General features: G+C 42.3%; 1 protein-coding gene across 1 annotated transcript in view; it reads left to right on the plus strand.

Annotated features, from left to right (window-relative positions):
• The window catches only part of cdca7a (cell division cycle associated 7a), a 49,543-nt gene that overhangs the window by 25,618 nt on the left and 3,035 nt on the right, over positions 1-20,890 (plus strand). The window contains exons 4-9 of the mRNA XM_084313761.1: positions 11,130-11,351; positions 12,222-12,299; positions 14,293-14,484; positions 15,872-15,997; positions 17,900-18,049; positions 20,436-20,572. Coding sequence (XP_084169887.1) covers positions 11,130-11,351; positions 12,222-12,299; positions 14,293-14,484; positions 15,872-15,997; positions 17,900-18,049; positions 20,436-20,572 — 905 coding nt within the window. The remainder of the gene's footprint in view (positions 1-11,129; positions 11,352-12,221; positions 12,300-14,292; positions 14,485-15,871; positions 15,998-17,899; positions 18,050-20,435; positions 20,573-20,890) is intronic.

Raw genomic sequence — 20,890 nt, forward strand, 5'->3', positions numbered from 1 at the left:
ACTGAGTCAAGCATCCATGTCAACACATTTCGTACATTGATTACCAGAAACAAAATAAACCTTCTTCACCATAGCTAATAGGGCTAAGTAAATTAGCCTATTGCAATATTTGCAAACCAAAATTCTCTAAGATAAGAACAGAAAAAACAGGAGGAAAACATTTCCTCATTCGTAAAAATAATAATAATACACTGAAGAAGGAACACCTGTTCCGAAACATGTCTGTATTCGGCTGCGAAAACCTGAGTGTGCTGGTCCGGCTTCCTGCTTTCTTCTACTTATTTTATTATGATAAAATATATATACAATATACAATAAAATATAGACAATTACCTGAAGTGCTGGTATTTCTTTATCTGTGGGAACCTTTTGAAGAAGCCACCCAGATGTTGTTGCCAGTCGTAGCTTCGGACAAACACTGTGCCATCTTCGCGTCCCACAAGTTGGGGGATATTGACTCCTTTCACCTGATTGATTGATTGAAAATGTTATTAACAGATTGCAGAATGGGTACAATACAATCATTCAGAAGTCTGTAATCTGTCTGTAATCAAGCAAAATAAGTGGTATCCCTTCTCTCTCTTTCTTCCTCTCTATCTTGATGAAGAAACACTAGTGGAGACAGTCTATGTCTGTCTCTGTGTGTGTCTCTCTCTCTCTCTCTCTCTCTCTCTCTCTCTCTCTCTCTCTGTGTCTCTCTCTCCCCCTCTCTCCCTCTCTCTCCCTCCCTCCCTCTCCCTCCCTCCCTCCTTTGTGTGTGTGTGATTTACAAATACAGTACTGTTTGTACTGTCAACAGTGCACAATTAATAAACAATCATTATTATTATGAAGATACAATAAAATAGTCCATTTCTATGGTCCATCTATCTGGACAGTATAGGACTGTGAAGCTGCTTTGACACCAGAATTTCCCCAAGGGGATTAATAAAGGATCATCTTATCTTAGTAGGTAACATCACAATAAATAATAAACAATTTTAGGAAGATAAAATAAAAGTCAATGTCTACAGAGTGTATGGATGCAGGGTCCATCTGTGTGTGTGTGATTTACAAATACAGTACTGTTTGTACTGTCAACAGTGCACAATTAATAAACAATAATAATTATTAGGAAGATACAATAAAATAGTCCATTTCTATGGTCCATCTATCTGGACAGTATAGGACTGTGAAGCTGCTTTGACACCAGAATTTCCCCAAGGGGATTAATAAAGGATCATATCTTAGTAGGTAACATCACAATAAAAAATAAACAATTTTAGGAAGATAAAATAAAAGTCGATGTCTACAGAGTGTATGGATGCAGGGTCCATCTGTGTGTGTGTGTGTGTGTGATTTACAAATACAGTACTGTTTGTGATACAAAAAGAGTTAAAAAAGAAGAAGAGAGTATTTGATGCAGAAACTGTACATTGTGGGGGGGGGGGAACTGTACATTGGTTTATCGACTAAACCTTACTAGGTTACCTCAGAGCTTTTCCTCACGATGTCGGAGATGCCTGCCAGGGTATCGACTGCAGTTTTCCTGTAGACCTGCTTGATCAAACCGAAGCACCAGTCGGGGCCAAACTTAGTGTGGCCTGTAATTAGGAAGTGGAGGCCAAGCTGCAGGTGCAGTCTGTGGATTGTACGCCTGGCACAATACCACAAGACGTAGTTGTTCTTGTTTTGGCCCGAGCAATTGTCGCAGTGCAGGTCGACTTTCGTTTCTCCAACGCCGTAATTGTTGAAGTAATGATTAGGGCTGCAACTAATGACTAATTTGGTAGTCGACTAATCTGCCGATTATTTTTTCGATTAGTCGACTAATGTAAACAACAACAAACACATTTTTTTTTTTTTTTTTTTTTTTATAAATTACCCATCTTTGTGAAAGTGGCTTCTCAGCTCTGGTCCAGCTGAAGACAGAGCAGAGGAACAGATTGGACATTGAGCATGACCTCAGAGTTGCTTGTCTACCATCACCCCAGACTTTGAGACTCTTGTCAGGACCAAACAACAACATCATAACATGATGATCCCATAGCAAATTAAAATAATGACTCATGAAACAGTTGAATTTGGATCTTTAAGCCACTTTAAATGAAAATGTATTTGAAGAACAATACAGCAATCACTCATAACAAGATAAATAAATTAAATAATACAAATTAAAGTGGAAGTGTACTTTAAATAACTTTTGTTTGCTGTGTGTGAGAGGAGTCCGTGTGTGTGTGTCTTACTCTGATCGCTGTGTGAGTGAGAGGAGTGTGTGTACTGTGTAATTTGTGTGTGTCTTACTCTGATCGCTGTGTGAGTGAGAGGTGTGTACTGTGTAATTTGTGTATGTGTGTGTGTCTTACTCTGATCGCTGTGTGTGAGTGAGAGGAGTGTGAATGTGTGTGTGTCTTACTCTGATTGCTGTGTGTGAGAGAGAGCAGTGTGAATGTGTGTGTCTTACTCTGATCGCTGTGTGTGAGTGAGAGGAGTGTGTATGTGTGTGTGTCTTACTCTGATCGCTGTGTGTGAGTGAGAGGAGTGTGTATGTGTGTGTCTTACTCTGATCGCTGTGTGTGAGTGAGAGGAGTGCGTGTGTAATGTATTGTGTCTAGTCTGATCATCATCTCCTGCAGGGGAACAATGTTTTCAATGTCCAAAATTTGCTATGGGATCATCATGTTATGATGTTGTCTGGAACCCTGAGAAGCCACTCTCACAAAGATAGGTAGTGCACAAAAAAAAAAAAAAAATTAAATAATTTATTTTTATTTATTTTTTTATGACTAATCGACGCAACAATTTCTCGTCGACGATTTTTTATAATCGACGTCGTCGATTATGTCGACTAATCGTTGCAGCCCTAGTAATGATGCAGATAGTTGATCACAGCATTGCTACCTGTAATGGGAAATATTAAAGGACACAATGAAAGGACAGTTTACAGATGGATAAAGTGACCAAGAGCTCTGCTATGGCTGGGAAGATGTTGGTATCTTGGAGTCTCTTACCCTTACTCGTGGCCATCCCTTCATCAATCAGGTAATTCACCTGCTTTGTCAGCCCTTCACAATGTACGCCAAACAGGCCACACTTGCGCGGTGTTGCAAAATACATCGGCCCAACTTGAAGAGGGTGAGAGGGGTAGTGCACCTGACGGAAGAAAGAAAAATGATACATTGAAATAATGTTGTAGTGTAGTAGTACAGTAGTGCTGTAGTGATTGTGATGGTGATTGTCATTTTAAATATTACACAACATGATGTAATGCTGTAATACAGCAAACAAACGTTTTTTGTCAAGTAAGTTAACAACACAAAGCTACATTGTAATAGGATCGGATTCTCACCTGCTGTGCATAATCAAAGCTGTAGTGCATTGTGATGTCTTTGCTTGCCGGTGTGGAAGGGCCTAGACTCAGCTGCAATTCCGCACAGGTCTTTTTGGTGGAAGCAGTCATCTCCTGCAACAGCTCGCGCTTTCTCTTAACACGGGCCAGATGTTGTAATTGCACCTGCAATTTTTCTGTCTGCAATTTATCCGGCTTGCCAGCCGCTTGACTCAACTGGTAGTTGTTTTTGTAGCATTCCCAACACAAATCTGTCCTCGGTTTGGTGATTGTTATCTGGGGCAGAAGGGTTTTCCCAGCTGAAGAAAGCTCCCCTGACCAACAACGCAATGTCCTAGAATAAAATATAAATAAAAAATAAAAAAAAATGACTCATTACATACACAATGACAGAGGATGGCTATTGGCTACTCAGTACTGGGCCCCGTTCCCCGTACCTGGATAACTGAGTTAGCCGGATAATTTCCAGTCAAGCCTGACTTAAGCCGGACCTTCCCATTCCCCGACGCGCGATTGTCCAAATCACCATGACAACAGATCAAAAAGTTTGAGCCTGGTCGGGAGCAGGGTTAACTTCAGTTAGCCGGATGAACCATGGCCACGCCCCCGCAAATAAATGACAGCTCGCTTCCTGAAATGATTCTCACAGTCTAGATCCCATTATACCATTCTGAATTATGTTTCTGTGCTTCGTTTTCCTAGAGGGGGCTTCTGAAATGTATAATAATAGAACTAAATGCTGATAATAAATCATATTGAGCCTATAGATTTACTTTGTCCTAAATAAAATAATGCACGTCATATACGGCGCTCGGAGTCGCGATACACGCATGTGGTTATTTTAATAACGGCGCATTGCAAATGTGAATCCCGCGGGGATATTTTTAATGAATGAAACCTATCGGCCGTTTGGCTCTGATTAGTTTCATATATCCTCCGCTGTAGATTTGCTTAACGGAGCGCCCGGATTGTGTTTCATTCAAGCATACAATTGAAGTGTCTATGCGTGGATTGTGGATTTTGTGTGATATTGTAACTGGGATTAAAATGTCTGAGATGCGCTGTTTGACGGATTTGAGAAATTGAATGAGCCGTTGACGTCACATTAATGCATTTGAGAATAAAGAGATAAAACTTCATTCAAAAGAAAAAATATTCTAAACACGGGTCTCTCGTACATTAATGGATAAACAATGAATCTATCCCGTCTGGCAACCGGGCGACCGGTGTTCGAAACCCCGCGTTTCCAATATAATTTTTTGGAATATAATAATGATTATACGCAAAAGTAGCCTAGTTTTAAGTTAAAATATTATAAATCTACATGCATTGAGGATGTCATTCTTTATATAGCTCTCAACGTGCACCAAATTGAATTATTCCTACATTGCAAAAAGAAGGAAAAGACTAGGATTCGAACCCGGGCCGTCTGCGTGAAAGTCAAAAGCAGAAACCGTTACACCACAGTGCAGATAAGTAAAAGATCCACCATACATCAATCAATGGGTAAGAGAGCCGTATCCTTATTCTGTATAACAGTTTAACTCATTATTTTCGCTAGCAAGATCTCATTTGATTATTCAATCCATAAACCTACTGCCAGCAGGCAAGTTTAAAGAAATATAATCTGATTGATTGAGGTAATGAGGGACTTAAAATTAGCCTATAGATAACGCATTTAACTTGTCGGCGAGGCGATTGAGCCGTACTGCAATCTGTTAATAAAGTTTTAAATCAATTAATCAATCAATGCCGTTAGAAAATCAGGATCTCTGCTATCGATAAGTGCTGGCTTTTCAACTGAAGCGGCCGCGCGCACTTATCCTGGGTCTCAAGTCTGGTTCGAGTTAACGAGACTGAATCCACCTTCGAGGAACAGGAAAATCCCGGCTTCAAACATCGGGTTAACTGAATCTGGATAATGGGACTCTTGATCGACTTAGTTGAACCAGGTACGGGGAATAGGGCCCTGGTGTACTTAATCAATTGATGTGTAAACACAAGTGGTTTATGGAATGTTAGATTGTTAATGTCTTTGTCTTGGTAATAGTACACATTACATACACAATGACAGAGGATGGCTACTCAAGACTGGCGTACTTAATGCTGAAATTTTACACAATTAATGTGTAAACACAAGTGGTTTATGGAATGTTAGATCGTTAATGTCTTTGTCTTGGTAATAGTACACATTACATATACACAATGCCAGAGGATGGCTACTCAGGACTGGTCTATGCTGCAAATTTACACAATTGATGTGTAAACACAAGTGGTTTATGGAGGGGGGCTTGAACTTAAGTGATGTCAATAAGTACATTGGAGAGATTGTATTGTGAGAAGGATATTTGATGAAAGCAGCTTGGCTCCTTCAACATTGCATTTCACAGTTGAACAGATCATGCTTATTATAGAACAGTAGAAAATTATCATTTATCCATTACATTATGGAATGTTGCAGTCCAGACGGCTGTACCTCATGTCACCTCGTCCTATAGATGGCAATGGGCCTGAGATAACCAAGAGCTTACTTGACTGCAGAAGAGTGGTGAGCAATAGTCTTAAGTCTCTCTCCAGCTGCACAGCCTTCATGAAATAAATTAATAAATAACAAACACACATACCTGCTTCCTCCCCAGCAGGTTTGTAGAGACGCCAGAGTGACGCTTTTGTCAGATTGCTTGGAAGTAACTTGGCACTGTAGTCTCTGTGGCCAGGATGTCTACCAGGCAAGACAATAGAATGGACCTCTGCATAATTGGTGAGAAGATCCACAACACGTTGACTGTCTTCTTTACAGAGAAACTTTTTGTGAGTTCTCGGTTTCTCGGTTGTTTTTTTCTATCACGTGGTGTCAGTCCATTTGTCTTGTAGTGCTTGATAATAGCTTTGAGAAGTCCACAGCTTATCCTAAACAAAAAAAAATAACAATTTGAAATAATTATTATACACACATACACGCAGTCCCTGCTAGAGCTAATGATATTGTCTTCAATACAGTCACGTGCTTTGCACTATATAGAATATTATTGTATAGTACTGTTATACAATGAGTGCAGGTCTGGAAGGAATGTGAATCACTACCCACCTTCAAAAACACTCTCAAAGAACACCTACGGGAGACTGCAATTCAAAACTGGCCCCTACAAATGTCCTAACCCAGTTGTACAATAAAGACCAAGCATGGCTTTGTCAGTATTCCAATGTACAGTGTCCCCCCCCCTACCCAACCCCCCCCCCCCCCCCCCCACCTCCAATGTACAGCCCCACCCCACCTACCCAACCTCCCCAATGCAGTTTCTATGTCAAATGTATATACACTCTTTTTCTGGATTTTTTTTTTTTTTTTTTTTTTTGTATCACAAACAGTACTGTATTTGAAAATCTGGTATGTCATAAATGTATAGATGTAGCAGTACTGTCTATCTGTATGTCGTGTGTGTCATGATGAATTGAAAATGGGGGACCCTGATGGAAACAAGACGAAAGTCTTTCTCAGGTCTGCATCCTCTTAACAATTGTGTATTGAGCTGTACTGTACTGTACCCATTCTGCAATCTGTTAATAAACTTAATCAATCAAGGGTCTGCTATGACATCACTACTATGACAACACAACGTTCAAGAATGTACTACTAGCCTGTACTAACCGGTTCTACTGTGACATCACACTATGATTGCCATGACATTCATCTGAGTTTGTGCATACTACTAGGATGTTACAAGCAGAATTACGTTTATTCTAATTGCGCGTCAAAAACGAGGATTTATCCCTCATAGTTACACATACACACAGAATAATAATGGCACAGACTTACCCATGGAGAAAGCAGAATGTTGTACGGCAGACCACGACGTTATGGAATCTGTAAACTGTCCGTGAAGCTTTGCGAATGGTGTTTACTCTCTTGGTGCTCTGCGTGACTTCAGAATCATTTATGCCTGTTTGTATAGCCGAGAGCAGACACATGTCCCTCTCTTTAGGCGTCAACGAGGCCATGTCCAGTCTGCTTTTGTATATCAATTCTTCCGACAGTTTTGTTGTACACGACAACGCCTGCCGTTCGGAATTCTCTTTCCGCTCTTTATAGCATTTGCAATCAAACGTTCTTATTTTTTCCAATTCTTCATTGGTGTCACGGTCTACGGTTACAACAGACATCATATCTTCGACATCTCATCGTTAATTCCGTTGAATAGCCCGGTGTGACGGTCCCGCTGTGAACAGAATCATCCTCTAAATCTGATTGATCCGCGCGCTGCAATAAGTCATCTTCCTCTTCAGAATCATCCGCGCGCTGCTGTATCGGATCGATATCAGGCAATACGTCTTCATCCGAATCTTCTTCTTCATCTCAAGAGTCCGGTTTGCGCGGTGGTTCGGGGACTGGACCTGGGTAAAAAAAGTCCATTAAGAACCCATTCATTAAATGCGATCCATCGATGGCTCTTCCTGAAGCAGATATTTTGTTCAGCAGCGATCGTCTTTGCATCCATCTCTCAACGCAAGACACATTAAAAGTGTCACCAGGTGCCAACAGGTGTATAGGTCTTGTAGGGGCGTTGCGCTGCGGGCTGCCTCTCCCCCCAAGGTTTAGATTCGATTCAAATGCAAATTGTTATTACGCCCCCGTTCCACTGAAGGTTGTTACTATTTTTAGATATTCTAACTGTTCGTTTTTATAGTATATATGTGCTTATACATTCAATTTATAATAATATGAAGAAAAAAAAAACACACCCAAAAAAAAAAAAAAAATTCACGTCTAGACGAGAAGGGGGCGGGCCGAGTTCTGGTCAGTAGCGCTGCCAGGTGTCACATATGTTCCAATGTCCCTCCTTCCTCCCAAACCCGTGTGTGGTGTCTTCTGTGTACCCCTTTTTACTTTCTTTTCCTCCTCTCTATTTTCTATGTGATGTCCATTTATCCCCTTAATCCCTTCCAACTCGTTCCGTCTATCATACCTAATTATATTTTCATGTGTATTATGTGTCCATGTATACGTTATGTTCGTTCCTATATCCTGCCTCTACCTGGGAATGTGTGTTTATGTATATGTTATTTCAGTTTCTATATTTTGTCTCTATTTGGATAGTTTTTTCAATCTCTTGTGCGTGTACTCATCCGTTCGTCGCCTCCTCTCCTTCTCCGTCTCTGGCCTCCTCGTCCGTCTCCGGTCTGTCACGTCTCACCTCGGCCTTCTCCTCTTAGTCCAGTCATTATAGGCCAGAATTAGGCTAAACCTAGGACAAATTGCAACATTAGCAAACTCAACTGATTTTGTATCCTCAATATGTCTTTAGTGAGAGAAAAAAAGTCTCAAGGAATCCCATCATGGGAAATGTGTTTTTTTTTCAATGTTTTGTTATCCCTATAGTCCAGTAATTATAGGCCAGAATTAGGCTAAACCTAGGACAAATTGCAACATTAGCAAACTCACTGATTTTGTATCCTCAATATGTCTTTAGTGAGAGAAAAAAAGTCCCAAGGAATCCCATCATGGGAAATGTGTTTTTTTTTAATGTTTTGACACCTACTTGATTGCTGGCAGGATCACTGACGACACTGTCTTTCAGAGATTGTGACGCGTTCAAATTTTGAGGTAGCTCAAAAGTAAAGATACCATTTGATTCTAGACAACCTCGGGTTTCCAATGAGACCAACCATGTCATGTTACCTCATTGGAAAGGGGGCTACATACCTAATTATTCAAAGTTAAGACGATTTTTTGGGGAGGGAAATATGGCCATCACCATTTTTCAAATGGTCCCTTGGCCTTCTACCTCAATATATGTTAATGGTATTGGGTTACATGGGTACCTACAAGCCTCCCCTATACAGACATACCAAATTTATGTTAAGCCCATGTAGTTTTGTGCAAGAATCATGTAGTGTTTTGCATGCTGTACAAATATGTAATTTCCGCCTATTATTAAAAAAAACCCATCTCCATGGACCTATCCCCACGGACATAAACCCTTGAGCCCCATCCTCGTGGACTCTACTAATCTACTAATATTCCAAGAAGAAAAAAATGTCTTTATCAAATGTTTTGATTAGTTCTGGCGTGTATGCTAATTGGTGCATATCAAATAAGATAATGTGTGATTTGCATGAGTAAACGGAATAATTCAATGAAGTTGTGATTGACTTTTTTTCTTGTCTTTGTGTGTGTAATCAGCTTGTGAGTTTTTATAGTGATATCTAAAAGTAAAATTTTCACCACTATGTTGTAACAGGCATTTTTCGATATGAATATATATAGGTCGTTTTCAAAACTTTCCCATGATTGGATTCCTTGGGACTTTTTTTCCCTCACTAAGGACATAATGAGGATACAAAATCAGTTGAGTTTGCTACTGTTGCAATTTGTCCTAGGTTTTTTTCATATAATGACTGGACTATCTCTCCTCCCTCCTCTCCCGGGTTTCGATCTCCTACTCTGGTCCATCTGCGTGCTTTCTCCAATCTCTGCTGCAGGCTCCGCGTCTGGCCCTCCTGTCCCCTTCCTTCTCCGTCCTCCGCCATCTGCATCCCCCGTCGCCTCATCTCCGCCGCCTCCCGCGCCGTCGCGTACGTCACCGTCCCTTCCTTCCAGTGAATCCTTAGCGAGGTCATGGGTGATTGGAATTTCATTCCGTTTTCTTTCAGAATTCTCTTCAGTCCCGCGTAGGACCTGCGTGTTATTGCTACCGCTGTCGAGTAATCGTGATCAAACGACAGTCTTTTCCCCTCGATTTCTATCTTATTGGTCCACGCGGTTCTGAGTATCAATTCCTTAATCTCAAATCTCAGAAAGTTAATAATCACCGCCCTCGGAGGTCTGTCCGGTTTCGGTCTCGGAGCCAACGCCCTGTGGGCCCTCTGTATCTCCATTTTTTCCAGTCCCGTCTCCTTTAGTTGTTCCTTGATAAGCTTTTCCACATATTGGATCACCGATTCCCCTTCGACTCCTTCTTTCAATCCCCATATTCTGATGTTATTTCTCCGTGACCTCCCCTCCATGTCCGATATCTTTGTCTCCATCTGTTCTTGTTTTTGAATCGCACACGTTAACACCTCGTGTATCTCTGTGTTCCATTCCTCCGTTTGCGCCGTTCTAGTCTGTACCTCTGTTACGTTTCTGTCCTGTTCCGCCATCTTCTCATCCACCCTTTTGAGTTCTGTATTCATTTCACCTCTGAAGTCCTCCTGTTCCTTCCTCAATTCCTCCCGTAACTTCCCAATATCATTTCTTATCGTGTCCGAGTTCAGTTTTATGGTCTCCTGCATCGTGTCCGAGTTCAATTTTATGGTCGCCAATATCCCGGCCTGCATGAGCACGGCCCATCCTGGCATTTCCTTGTCCGTCTCAGCCGAGACTCCCCCTTCCTCCGCCTGCTCCTTCTCGGTCTCGCCTCGGGGGTTCTGCTCCATTGAACTCTCCTCTTCCTGTGAGTTCTCCATTTCTCTTTCCTTCATAATTGTTTTCTCCTCCTTCCTTCTCGTTCGCATCTTCATTTTTCAGCTACATTTATTTTACATTACATTAACATTTATACGGTCTTTGGCCCTTTGAGGGCAACCATAATGCTGATGTGGCCCTCTGTGAAAATGAGTTTGACACCCCTGCTCTATATGGTATATGATGTATGACATGTGTGACAGTAGAGTGATCTCTTGTTCGGCCAACATGACAAACAGTACCCAACGTACTGGGGGTGAATCACCGGTGGCCAGTTAGACCCGAGAGTTGAGTCGTACTCCGTGCTGTTATCGTCACGCAGGGTTTGATCTTTTAACGCCGCGCGTTGCCTTTCAGAAAGTCGACGTGGACTCGGAACCTCGCAGGCGAGGCCGCAAGCCGGGCCAGACGCTGAAGGTGGCCATGAAGTTCCCCGCCAGGAAGCCACCGGGTCAAAAGAAGAGGCCCGCTGTGTCGGAACCGCTCCCTCAGCCCAGAGACGCCGAGTCCGACTCCGACTCTGGAGAGCCCAGCTTCATGGACAAGAGGGCTCTGAATATCCAGGAGAACAAAGCAATGGTATGATTTAAAATTAAATTAAAATAAAAACCTGCTGAATCTTCCACCGCAGACAAAAAAAAGTATTTGGTGGAATAAAAAAAAGTATATCAATTTATGACTGTGGTTGCCTAATTCTACTTCTCTATGTTTATTATACATAATTTTAAGCAGGAAAAGAAATTATACTTAAGTGAAAGTATGGGTACCATCTCAAAATCGTAAGTTAAAGTCGGGAGTATCTGGCTAAAAACACACTTGAGTAAAAGTCAAAAAGTTTCTACTTTTAAATGTACTAAAAAGTAAAAGTTAAAAACCTTTTTTTCTGACAGTCTATTCTTCTGATAGCAGGTGTTGAATCAAAGATCCTCTCTTTCTAGTCTTGCACAAGGACCAATCAGCATGGGTATGGGCGGGTTCATTTTCCATTGAATGGGGATTTGATTGGCTGTTTTTAAATAAACTGCGGCCGCAGGATTAATAGCGTTAACGTTAGTTTGGCCAGAGAAACAAATATACTCATTAAAATAGTTGGACCTGCAAGATTTGTACTTTGTGTAGGTCTGCATTTTAAATGTAAGGAGTAAAAAGTGTGTTTTTTTTTTTTTAATGTAATTGAGTAAAAGTACAGAAGTATACAAACCTAATAATACTCGAGTAAAGTACAAATCCCCCAAAAACAGTACTTAAGTATTGTAACGAAGTACAATTACTCAAGTACTTTACACCCCTGATTTTAAGTCACTTTTGGTTAAAGTGTTTGCCGAAAGACTAAATGTAAAACTTGAAGACTCAAATTTCAAAGTTTAATTGGGACCTTTTTTTTTGTATCTCCAGAGTTGACGGTTTTGACCGAATGTCGTTTTTGTGTTTGTTTTTTCTTTCATTTAGCTCGCCAAGCTGATGGCAGAGCTGCACAAGGTGGGAGGGATGTTCCCCAGAGGGATGGCCTTGTCGGCGTCCAACACGGTGAGTGGAACCTCCAGTTGGAACCTTCCGTCTTGTGTCCAACGAAACGAAACATCACATCTCCAGTGGTTCCACCTTGGGTAGAATGTGTCGTAACGCACACAGGGTTCGTAAGCACAAGGTCCTTGAAGTGCTTAAAGTGCTTGATTTTTGTCCAAAAAAAGTCAAGGCCTGGAATTCCTTAACACTTTGAGCGCCACACCGTGTTTTCCTTTTTACCCTGTTGATGCCACGGTCCACGGCCCATGTAACGTTAATATCGCCTAATCTATGTTTTAAATTATGCTATGTGTCTAATCTGCCCATCGCTTATCAAAGAATCATTTTCCAGTCAACATTGGCAAAGCAGATTGTGTTTTTATCGCTTCATTTCCTTTTTATAGCATTTTGAAAAGCACTCTTTTGAAGAAAAAACAACACATTCCCTGATAATCGCCTTTTACTGGAATATTCCAGAACGTTATCATTTGTCGGTCTATTTATGAATCGTTTTCAAATAAACGCTAGATGGTCGATAGTATATGTGTGCGCTCGTGCCGTGCACTGATAATCGCTGCTATTATTTCCTCATGGCTTTTACAGTGAAACAGCCATATCACATATAGTGGAAACGCTTATATCTCGATGAAAACGAGTCTGATTATCCTAACACTGATAACATAGATTCCTTACCTGACATCAGATGGTATCCAAGTGGTATATTCCAATTCCTGATCACCATTCGAAAAAATCGATAAGTATATTGATCCAACATGTGTACAGTATAACCCATGCTCGCCGCGGCTCAGAGGCTCCAGAATGAACTCTGGTAACTCCGGCTGCATCAGTGGACTGGAAAATGTGGACTGGAATATTCTTTTCCCCCCATCCATTTTCATTGAGTCCATTCCAAAAGGGTGATTTTCACATCTGATCGCCGGCGGCCCCTGGATATCCAACGGTAGGCTCGGGTGATGCAATATGATTTCAGATCGCTAATAAATTAAAAAAAATCCGAGAAAAGCCGTGACGTGGCTTTCAACGTCACAATCGTAAACCCGAGTTTAGCCGTGAGTGGCGCTCAAAGTGTTAAACAGCCAATTTCTTTTAAACAAGGTGCTTAGAAAGTCATTGAAATTCAAATCAACCATTCGCATTGAAAGTGTTGTTCATCTGTGATAAAATAGTTCTGAATCAAGGAATATAATTTTTTTTATCTCAAATAACTAATTGTCAGAAATGCCCTTTTTAAAATGAAAAATAAAGTTCTGTACGACAAGTCATCAGGAAGGACACAACTCTTATCAGCTGAGTAACAATGTTCATCAAAGTGTTGAGTGCTACAGTGTAGGTTAGTATATTAGGACAAGTACATGACACTAAGGTGAGTTAGGGTTAGATGTATGTATATATATTATAATATTTAATTTCTTTATTAAATTTTTTTTTTTAGATAATGGTTGAAGAAGTGGGTCTTTAGTCGACGGCGAAAGATAGGACAGGTTTTGGCTGTCCTAACTGGGGTGGGTAGTTCATTCCACCAAGTTGTAGGGTTTATACGATTTCCCTGGTATTAAGCCCAGAAAGGGGCGGGGTTTCAGGATTCCCCTGGTATTATCCCCAGAAAGGGGTGGGGTTTCAGGATTTTCCCTGGTATTAGCCCAGAAAGGGGCAGCGTTTCATGATTTTCCTGGTATTAAGCCCAGAAAGGGGTGGAGTTTCAGGATTTCCCTGGTATTAAGCCCAGAAAGGGGTGGGGTTTCACGATTCCCCTGGTATTAGTCCAGAAAGGGGTGGGGTTTCACGATTCCCCTGGTATTAAGCCCAGAAAGGGCCGGGGTTTCACGATTCCCCTGGTATTAAGCCCAGAAAGGGGCGGGGTTTCACGATTCCCCTGGTATTAAGCCCAGAAAGGGGCTGGGTTTCTGTGGGCACACTGACGCCCAACACAAGCCTTTACTTGGGGGGTGGGGAAAACACTCTCTGTCCTGACCTCTTCTTTACCCTCCTCCAGCCCCGTCGGGCCCCCCGTCAGTCCAGGGGCCCCCCCGGATCCCGCAGGAGGAACCCGGAGTGCACCTCTCGGCCCCACACCAGGTCCCGCACGCAGGTGGACGGGCCCCCCAGCCCTGCCCCGGAGGACGACCCCGAGGACAAGTTCAGCCTGGTGCGCCGCGGCCGGCACTACGAGGAGGTCGATGAGCAGGTCGGTCAAGCTGCCTCCTCGAACCTTTACCCTCATTTACAGCGCCGATGAGCTCACAAAACAAGAGTATCAGCCATTTCATACATATTGACACAATAAAAAATCAGCTCAGTCGACACACAGTGGTCCGAGATCATACTTTTAAAATGCAGCGAGAGAAGGAAGAACCTTCAGTCAGTCGGAGGGCATTACAGGTGCTGGAAGCATCTAGTTCAGGTCAATGATGTTGACCTGAGTGATGCTGACCTGAGTGACCTGAGTGGTGTTGACCCGAGTGGTGTTGACCCGAGTGGTGTTGACCCGAGTGGTGTTGACCCGAGTGATGTTGACCTGAGTGATGTTGACCTGAGTGATGTTGACCTGAGTGACCTGAGTGATGTTGACCTGAGTGATGTTGACCTGAGTGATGTTGACCTGAGTGATGTTGACCTGAGTGATGTTGACCTGAGTGATGTTGAGCTGAGTGATGTTGACCTGAGTGATGTTGACCTTAGTGGTGTTGACCTGAGTGATGTTTCACTGAGTGACCTGAGTGATGTTGACCTGAGTGATGTTGACCTGAGTGACCTGAGTGATGTTGACCTGAGTGACCTGAGTGATGTTGACCTGAGTGATGTTGACCTGAGTGATGTTGACCTGAGTGATGTTGACCTGAGTGATGTTGACCTGAGTGACCTGAGTGATGTTGACCTGAGTGACCTGAGTGATGTTGACCTGAGTGATGCTGACCTGAGTGATGCTGACCTGAGTGATGTTGACCTGAGTGATGTTGACCTGAGTGATGTTGACCTGAGTGATGTTGACCTGAGTGATGTTGACCTGAGTGATGTTGACCTGAGTGATGTTGACCTGAGTGATGTTGACCTGAGTGACCTGAGTGACCTGAGTGATGTTGACCTGAGTGATGTTGACCTGAGTGATGTTGACCTGAGTGACCTGAGTGATGTTGACCTGAGTCAGTCGTGTTGACCTGAGTGGTGTTGACCTGAGTGATGCTGACCTGAGTGATGTTGACCCGAGTGATGTTGACCTGAGTGATGTTGACCTGAGTGATGTTGACCTGAGTGACCCGAGTGATGTTGACCTGAGTGATGTTGACCTGAGTGATGTTGACCTGAGTGATGTTGACCTGAGTGATGTTGACCTGAGTGATGTTGACCTGAGTGATGTTGACCTGAGTGATGTTGACCTGAGTGATGTTGACCTGAGTGATGTTGACCTGAGTGATGTTGACCTGAGTGATGTTGACCTGAGTGATGTTGACCTGAGTGGTGTTGACCTGAGTGGTGTTGACCTGAGTGGTGTTGACCTGAGTGGTGTTGACCTGAGTGATGTTTACCTGAGTGATGCTGACCTGAGTGATTCTGACCTTTGACCCGTCTTCCAGGCGCAGCCACGACGTCACAGTCACATGGCGTTCCCCCACGTGGTGCGTCCGGTGGAGGAGGTCACGCAGGCCGAGCTGGATCTCATCTGCACCAACGTGAGGGAGAAGGTCTACAACCGGGCCACGGTGAGACGGGCTTCACGTTCACGAACCGACACAAGGGCACCGGGCTGTGATGATGGGCCTGGCAGAACTCCCGCCTAAATGCTTAACACTTTGAGCGCCACGCTTAGCGGTTATCTCTACCGCTAGATGGCCAGCTTGATAGTCGTTTTTCCGCGGTGTTTCACGATGTTTGCAGAGCTGTGTGTTTGTTCTTCTGTATTCTAGTTGTGGAGACATGGAAAAAATTGTTTGTTTCTACACACTAGTTTGTAGTTTATTACACGCTAAACATCGCGCATTTCCAAGATAATCCATTAATTTTTTCATAGATCGTGAGATAAAACGTGTTATATGCAATAAGCCCAAACCGTTCTGGTTAGGGATGCTCGATATTGGCTTTTTTACCTATACCGATATTTTCCAACTCTTAATTTCCGATACCGATATCAACCGGTACCGATATATGCAGGGTTTCCCCCCCAAAAAACTGAATAATATCAGGTAATTAACATTACATATGTCTTGTTGTGGAATTAACATAACATTATGCATAGTTTTGACAATAAATTAAATCAGAATTTGTTCTTACTTGCTTGCCTGAGTAAATAAAGGTTATAGAAATGTAAGTATATATATATATTTCTTTGAAAGCCGATAACGATATTTTTCGATATCACATTTTAATGCCAATATCGGTAGGCCGATAATATCGGACATCCCTAGTTCTGGTTGATCCCCTGAAACCCCAAATCAAAGGTATATACCATGTACACATGTGCCTTCACAAAATCATCAAGGGGGGGGGGGGGGTCGTTTTAACTCAAAACTGTGATTGTGTTTGACGAGCATGTTTTACGTCTGGTAAAACACAACTGTGATCGTTAGAAAAACATGTTTCAGGTTCGGTAAAATATACGTAGAATATACCTTACCTTAGCCAGAAGGTATTCCAAAAAGAATAATTCCAAGTGATCGCATCGCCATCGCGATTGCCAGTGTATAATATGTCTATACACATTTCGATGGGAAATACGCTTCGGCAACGGAATTTCGAAGCGATCGCTGTGAATCTCTGTTCAAGCAGGAGGAGGAGCCCTTACCAAAAAAAAAAGGAAAACGTGTATCCAAGCCATTTCAGTTCAAAGGTAGGCGATACTGCCACCTGGTGATATTCGATCGGCATTGATCAGAGGGAAAAGATCAAAGGATCTAAAAACGTATTATTATTACGTGTTTGGCGCTCAAGCGTTGGCGACGAAACGCGTAATATTACGTGTTTGGCGCTGAATGAGTTAAAGGGGCAGTTCACCCCCCCCCCCCCCAAGATTAGATTCAAATGTATTGTCATCATACAGTACAATGAAAAGAAGTTTGGCGTCCAACCAGAGTGCAAACGTAACGGTACAATAGTAATATACAATGCACAGGTGATTGAACTTTATTAATTATACATAAATTAGTACTACTGAGTAATAGCGCTAATCAGATGTATGTACAGAGTTGTAGTATTAATAATAATATGTCCAGTGTTACAGGTATAAAGACACTGTGGTAGTAAGTCCTACTGGCCAGCAGCGTAACTAGTAAGAGTGGGTAAGGGATATGTACAGATATAGTATCTACAGATATTTAAAAAGGATTAATTGCAGCTATGTACAGACAGGTGGGGAGGGGGGGGGGGGGGGGTTTGCACTCTGGGTAAGTGGGGGGTAACCGAAAAGGTTGCTGGTTTGATCCCAGGAGGGTGTATTCCAGCTGTGAGTGACTGGTGACTGAAAAGGGGGTGGCTGGTATTACATCTGCCCCCCCATCCCGCCCAAGTGCCCTTGAGCAAGGAGCTTAGGAGGGACATGCACAAAAGACATTTAAATTGCCTTTAGTGTCTCCGTTGACTATAAAATAATCATCACCTTCGTCTCTCAGGGATCCACCTGCCACCAGTGCCGCCAGAAGACGATCGACACCAAGACCAACTGCAGGAACGGAGAGTGCAACGGGGTGCGGGGCCAGTTCTGTGGCCCATGTCTACGCAACCGCTATGGGGAGGAGGTCCGGGACGCCCTGCTGGACCCGGTGAGCGGCGTCTCCACGACCAGACCCAGTCGATTTTTACCGGCCAAATTTTGGCGAAATCATACGTTGATGGGTTACTTGCCAGTGGCTTTTGACACGTCGCTTACCACCCACAGCTTAACCCTTCTTAGCCTTGTTAGGTTAACTGACAGAGTTGGCACATCATCAGTGCGTGAAAAGATTGCATCAACGTTGAAGGTCATAAAAAAAACGTAATTATGAATACCACTATGAACCTAACTCAACATATCTATCTAAAGATTCCAAAGATTTCCGAATTGTAACCCCTTATATTCCAGTTTGGGTTAGGGATAGGGTTAGGGTAACCCTAACCCTATCCCCCTAATGGCATGAAATAAACCACTGGGGTCGTTTTGTCCTCTAATATTAGTCACTTTCTTTTAGTGGTTTTCAAAATGTAATCTTCTCAAATTCTGTAAATATATGGAAAATAAGCAAACGGACCCAATTTCATGACATAATCATCAACACAGCCACCGTTGTACACACACACACACACAAAAAGGCTAAATACAGGAAATGGTTGCTAAGGAGGCACAAGGGTTAAATACTTTCTGGTGTTCATTTCCCCACCCTCTGTTATATACATTTAGTTTGTTTTTTATTTAATTTTAAACCTGAAGACCCTCGAGGGACCAGCCAGTGATTATAGGGCCTTCCATAGGTACCAAAATTCCATTCCAATATGTAGTTAGTATAAGGAGGTAGCTTCCCAATAAGGGCCTTTTTCTTTTTTTTTATGAACAAATACCAGTGTTTGTTGCGCCTCTCATCAGCGAGGACAAGGACACAGTGAGTGTCGTATCATTAGTGATGAATCTGAGGGAAGAGGGACGGACGGACAGGAGTGCAGAGATGTAAGGGTCGAGGCCACAGCGCGCCTATAGATGACATCGCCGCGGATAGAGAAACTGCTTTGACAAAAAAAAGAAGCTGTCGTTTGTTTTGTTCGTTCCTGTAGGAGTGAAATAATAAATAATAATAGATTTAATTCATAGAGCACACTTTAAACTCGGTGAGCTCTCAAGGTGCTTCACAGCAAAAGGAAAACTAAATTTTAAATGGAATAAAAAGGTTTAAAACATAAAAACATTTCAAATGAATAAAATAAACAAAACTTAGGAGCAGATAAAAAAAAAAACAGGCCCTATATATATTGAAATTCTTTATTCGGAATAACCCCTTGAGATGTAGCATCTCGTTTTTGAGGGGCTCCTAACACAATACAACGTATGTACATTTTCAAAAAAATAAATACAAATAATAATAATAATAACACACAAAAAAATCATTGGACATTGAAACAGTCTACAACAACAAAATCAACTGAGAAATGACATTACAAAATAAGTAAACCAACATACAAGATCACAAAATAAACAGGACAAACAAAACACAAATCAAGCAAGGATAGGAATGGATCGTTACTTCATACGAGATAAGTAATGAAAGTCATGATAGTATGCAGTATATAAATGATCAAACTATGAAAGTAAGAAGCAAGGGAGACTGAGGCCTTGATGGACCCCGGCAGCTGATTCGACAGATTGCCCAGACCTGAGTGACCCGGACGCAGGTTGAGAGGAGGTCCTGGAGATAGGTCGGGCCGGAGTGGTGTTGTCAAAAATATCGAAAAATCGATACGTATCGATTCTGAATATTTAAAACCGGTTTCAATACTCATTTCCCGAAATATCGATATTTAATTATTCATAAAAAATAAAAATAAAAAAAGATTTTGTATAAGGAAGTTGCATTGTTCATTTCAATACATGTAATAGTACAGTAGTCCACACACACACACACATGTGCATTCAGTTAAGTTGGAATATGACTGTAATACAAACAGTTCAGTTTGTCAGGTAGATGCAACACAGATTACAGTGTTGAAATCTGTCTGCTTGAGAAAATACCATGTTCTGCAATAAAAATGATTGAAGTGAGATGAACAGTTATTTTTAAATGTGTGATCTAAAGATAAACAAATGGTTTTAAAAGTGTTATATTTATCTTCTCTTATAGTGCCAGAGAGAAGCTGAGGAGAATCAACCAGCAACAAAAGCAAAATTTATAAAAAAAAATATTTAATTTTTTTTTTACATTTTAAGATTGAACCTTTTCCCCCGTGGTATCGAAAATGGTATTGAATATCGATACTTTTCAAGGTATCGTATCATAGTTCGAAATTCCAGTATCATGACAACACTAGGCCGGAGTGGTTTATGGCCTTATAGACCAGCAGGAGAACCTTGAAGCTGATCCGCTGGTTAACTGGGAGCCAGTGAAGGGAGTAGAGGACTGGGGTGATGTGTTCTGTTTTCCGGCAATGCCCCCGCCGTGCTGATGTTTGTGTTTGTTCCTGTAGGAGTGGCAGTGCCCGCCATGCAGAGGCATCTGCAACTGCAGCTTCTGCCGGGCGCGGGACGGCCGCTGTGCCACGGGCGTGCTGGTCTACCTGGCCAAGTACCACGGCCACGACAACGTCCACGCCTATCTGAAAAGGTGAGGTCGGCCAACCGCTAGGGATGTGATTGGTACCGAATCCGGTACTTTTAAAAAAGGGTATCGACCGAATCACGGCGTCTGTACTATACCCGAGTACCGATTCACATGAGATCCACCGGTGCCACATTTCGGTACTGTAAAAAAAAAAGTACCGAAATGTTTTTTTATGTCCGATGACGCCAACGTTCACGTGCACAATACACGCTTAACTACGATTTGATTCAACAACAAAGCAGTCGGGGCAATGGCAAGCCGAAAAACTGTCACAAGTGTGGTTACACTTTACAAAGCTAGATGCAGACAACGCTCGCTGTA

Source organism: Notolepis coatsorum (assembly GCF_963971535.1).
Source record: "Notolepis coatsorum genome assembly, chromosome: 5".
Lineage (NCBI taxonomy): Eukaryota > Metazoa > Chordata > Actinopteri > Aulopiformes > Paralepididae > Notolepis > Notolepis coatsorum.